The sequence below is a fragment of the Danio aesculapii genome, chromosome 4 (assembly GCF_903798145.1).
Source record: "Danio aesculapii chromosome 4, fDanAes4.1, whole genome shotgun sequence".
NCBI lineage: Eukaryota > Metazoa > Chordata > Actinopteri > Cypriniformes > Danionidae > Danio > Danio aesculapii.
The window spans coordinates 38,482,117-38,485,331 of record NC_079438.1 but is presented as its reverse complement, the minus strand read 5'-3'; the positions used below and the strand labels follow the sequence as shown (position 1 = coordinate 38,485,331).

General features: G+C 34.5%; 1 protein-coding gene across 1 annotated transcript; it reads left to right on the top strand.

Moving 5' to 3' along the window:
* The first annotated feature begins 225 nt into the window (after positions 1 to 225).
* Positions 226 to 2,823, top strand: LOC130222469 (fish-egg lectin-like). Its single transcript, XM_056455033.1, has 6 exons — positions 226 to 451; positions 553 to 642; positions 738 to 965; positions 1,037 to 1,248; positions 2,370 to 2,497; positions 2,623 to 2,823. Exons 2-6 carry the CDS (start codon positions 588 to 590, stop codon positions 2,762 to 2,764), a joined length of 765 nt encoding a protein of 254 aa, XP_056311008.1. The 5' UTR covers positions 226 to 451; positions 553 to 587; the 3' UTR covers positions 2,765 to 2,823.
* Positions 2,824 to 3,215: the final 392 nt, after the last annotated feature.

The following is a 3,215-nucleotide window of genomic DNA, read 5'->3' as shown; positions in this document are numbered from 1 at the left end:
AAATCAAAAACTGAAAATGTGCATGTCACTCCAAATTTTAAACTAAAAACTTATTCTGCCCAGACCATCCCCTTATACAGGCTGAAAATTAAAAGGTTTTCTTGAGTTTTGGATGAAGGAACATCCTGTGCTTTCCTAAAAAATAAAATTAGACACATAGAGTAACATTAATTTCAGAGGAAAAACAAAGAATGGCAAATAGACATTTTCTTTGTGTGAGGTCATTTCCAGCAGGTGATCATGCTGTTTAAACACAGACACACAGAAACAAGTAACTAAGGTTGATTGTACCAAGAAGATTCCTCCAATTAAATCCTGCCCTTGTAGAATCAGGAAACAAAGGGCTGCTATATAAGCTAACAGTCACACTGCATGATTTCCAAACATTGTTTCCACACCTGTAGTGTGAGAACAGAAAAACTGCACCGGTGAATCCACAGACACAAGAAAGGTTGGCTGAATATAATGATATACTGTAACAACATACTGTAATAATATTTCTAATGTTGGTTTGAATATAGGATTCAATAAGATATATTTAATTTTTTTCAGAAACTGAACCAAGCAAATACTCTATTTTGTGTAAAATGAAAGCTTGTCAATATGTCCTCCTCTTTAACTGTCTCTTCCTTTATGCTCTAGGTAAGTAAAGAATATTATTTTTATTGAGTCAGTTATGTATACAGAAATAATAAGATTTGTTGAATAACTGAATCTTTATTATAATGCTCTCATAGCTTTGGAGTGTGAGGTGATCCCTGGTAACTTGAAGCAGATTGACGCTGGAATTGGGATATTGGGTGGGGTGAATGATGACAATGAATTGTTCCTGTTCCTTGGGAATCATTTTCGAAAAATAAATGCAACCATGAAGCACTTTACAGTTGGACCTGCTGGAGAACTAGGAGTAAATTTGTCCAACACCGTCTTAAAGTTCCAGAGTGGTCAATTCAGCTCAATTCCAGGTAAAAAAAAAAAAAAGTTACATGGATAAAGGTTCATTTTTAAAAATTAATTCTCTGTACTTTATTGTCAGTCAATTTTAAACAGGTGGATGCCGGAGGTGACCAAATTGTTGTAGGTGTTACTCCACTAAATGACGTCTTCTGCTTGAATAAGGATGCTAACAATGTTGGACCATCTGGCAATTTTCCTTGGGTACAACTTTCAGGAAAACTGAAGTATTACAGCTGTGGCCCGTACAGCTGCTGGGGAGTGAACTCAGCTGGGAATACTGTCATCAGAAGGGTAAGGGTTAAATCCTAAGGGTCAACCAGAAATCAAAAGAAATCCATCTCTAAAATAGGCATCGTCTAGTATATATAGTCCATATAGTTATTTTTTATTCATTTTTGTAGTTATTTTAGACGACAGAATGAAAATGCAAGCTTTTTGAAATAAAAAAAGACACAGCATGCATATATTATGTGTTAGGTTTAGGGATGTGAGAGTACTTAAAACACACTCCATTTTTTTAGAAAATAGGCTCATTTTAAAACTTCATATTCAGCCGATCTTGAAGTCTGCTGTTTTTAGTTAGCTCACCATAGATCATTGAATTATATTAGATCATTAGCATATCGCTCAATATGACCAAAGAGTATTGATAATTTTTCTATTTACAGCTTGACTCTTCTGTATTTACATTGTGTACTAAGACTGATAGAAAATAAAAAGTTTTTTCTAGGCTTATATTGTTAGGATCTATACTCATATTCTGGCATAATATTTAAGGAGCTTTGCTGCCATACCATGGCTGCAGCAGCCGCAATATTACACATATTCTAGCTGGTGTGCAAGTGTAGTGCTTGGAGCTGAGGACTATTTCAGGTGCTGTGTAATATCATTGCGCCTGCTCCAGCCATCATACAGCAACAAAGTTTCCAGATAGTATCTGGATGCAGCCTTGATTATGCAAGCTAAAACTGCAAATCTGCATCTAGACCCCTCTCAAGTTTCTTGTTTATTACACCAGATTGAGAGTATAATTCCTAGCCACATTGACAAATCAGCGACTTTTTAACTACAAAATAGTCAAGCTTTAAATGAGAAAATTGTAACATTTTTGAACAAGTTGCACATTTTCTAATCTGAATTTTCAATGATTTGGCTGGCACAACTTACATAGTATTGGTCTTTCCTACTATGGATGTCAGTGGTTACCTGTATCCAACATTTTCTAAATAATGTCTGTTGTGTTCAAGGGAAAAAAGAAACTCATATAAAGATAAAGATTGTGACCCCCTCAATGATGAACTCTCCTTTTAAGTACATTGTTGTCACATAAAGTAAACTATTGAATGTTACACTAAAGGAGCATGAAAGCATGCTGTCAGTCAGTTGTCTTTTGGTTTTCTTGTGTTATTCAGAGTATAACAGGTGCTTCCTGTGGAGGGTCAGGTATTTTTGAACTGATTGGTGGAAGTCTGTCAATGATCGAAGTAGCAACTGATGGTAATGTGTTTGGTATTGATCTTCAGGGGAATTTATTGCAAAGGTGAGCATTTCTAGCACTTAATGCTTAATTTCTTTATGATTTGTGTACGTATTTTAAGCATGCGAAAGATTTTTCACTGGTAAAAATGGCTCCACATGTAACACGTTTATTCTTGTGTATTTTAGAACTGGTGTCTCTGCATCAAATCCCATTGGCTCGGGTTGGTTAGGGTATCTAGTCTGTCCCGACGGCCACAAGCATGTGACTTATGATCTGGGGAGACTGTATGTCATCTGTAGTGATGGATCCATAAGGAGATGCATTTAAATGTCCAGCAATATCTCAGCTAATTCTAATCTCAGCTAACTAACTCATTGTAAATGGAAAACTGGAAAGGTTTTCTTTACTTTCCTTTGTCTTATTTCAATAACAATAACATTTACATCCAATGACATTTTTTAATTGAAAATTGTATGATTTTAAAGTTTCAGTTAAAAATGATAGGTAACCTATTGTGAAATCAATAATTACTGGAGCTGATTATGATAAAGTTCAAATAAATTGATACTGTGGCAAAAATGTATAAGTCTATTTTATTTTATTGGTTATTAAAAAAAATCCTTTTAAGACTAAAAGACTGAAAGAAAAAACAACAATAGCTCACATGTGTACATGTGATTTTATTATTGTAAACAATAGAAACATATATATCTGAAAAACCTCAGGAATTTCTCTGTCGCATTTAAAGAACGAGTCAGATTTCTGACCTATATATTGA

What these genes read in the sequence shown, in the direction of transcription:
- LOC130222469 (XM_056455033.1), top strand. Translation starts at nt 588, where the DNA reads ATGAAAGCTTGTCAATATGTCCTCCTCTTTAACTGTCTCTTCCTTTAT. An exon ending in GGAATACTGTCATCAGAAGG is followed by an intron (nt 1,249 to 2,369) that starts GTAAGGGTTAAA and finishes TGTGTTATTCAG; the next exon opens with AGTATAACAGGTGCTTCCTG. An exon ending in CAGGGGAATTTATTGCAAAG is followed by an intron (nt 2,498 to 2,622) that starts GTGAGCATTTCT and finishes TGTGTATTTTAG; the next exon opens with AACTGGTGTCTCTGCATCAA.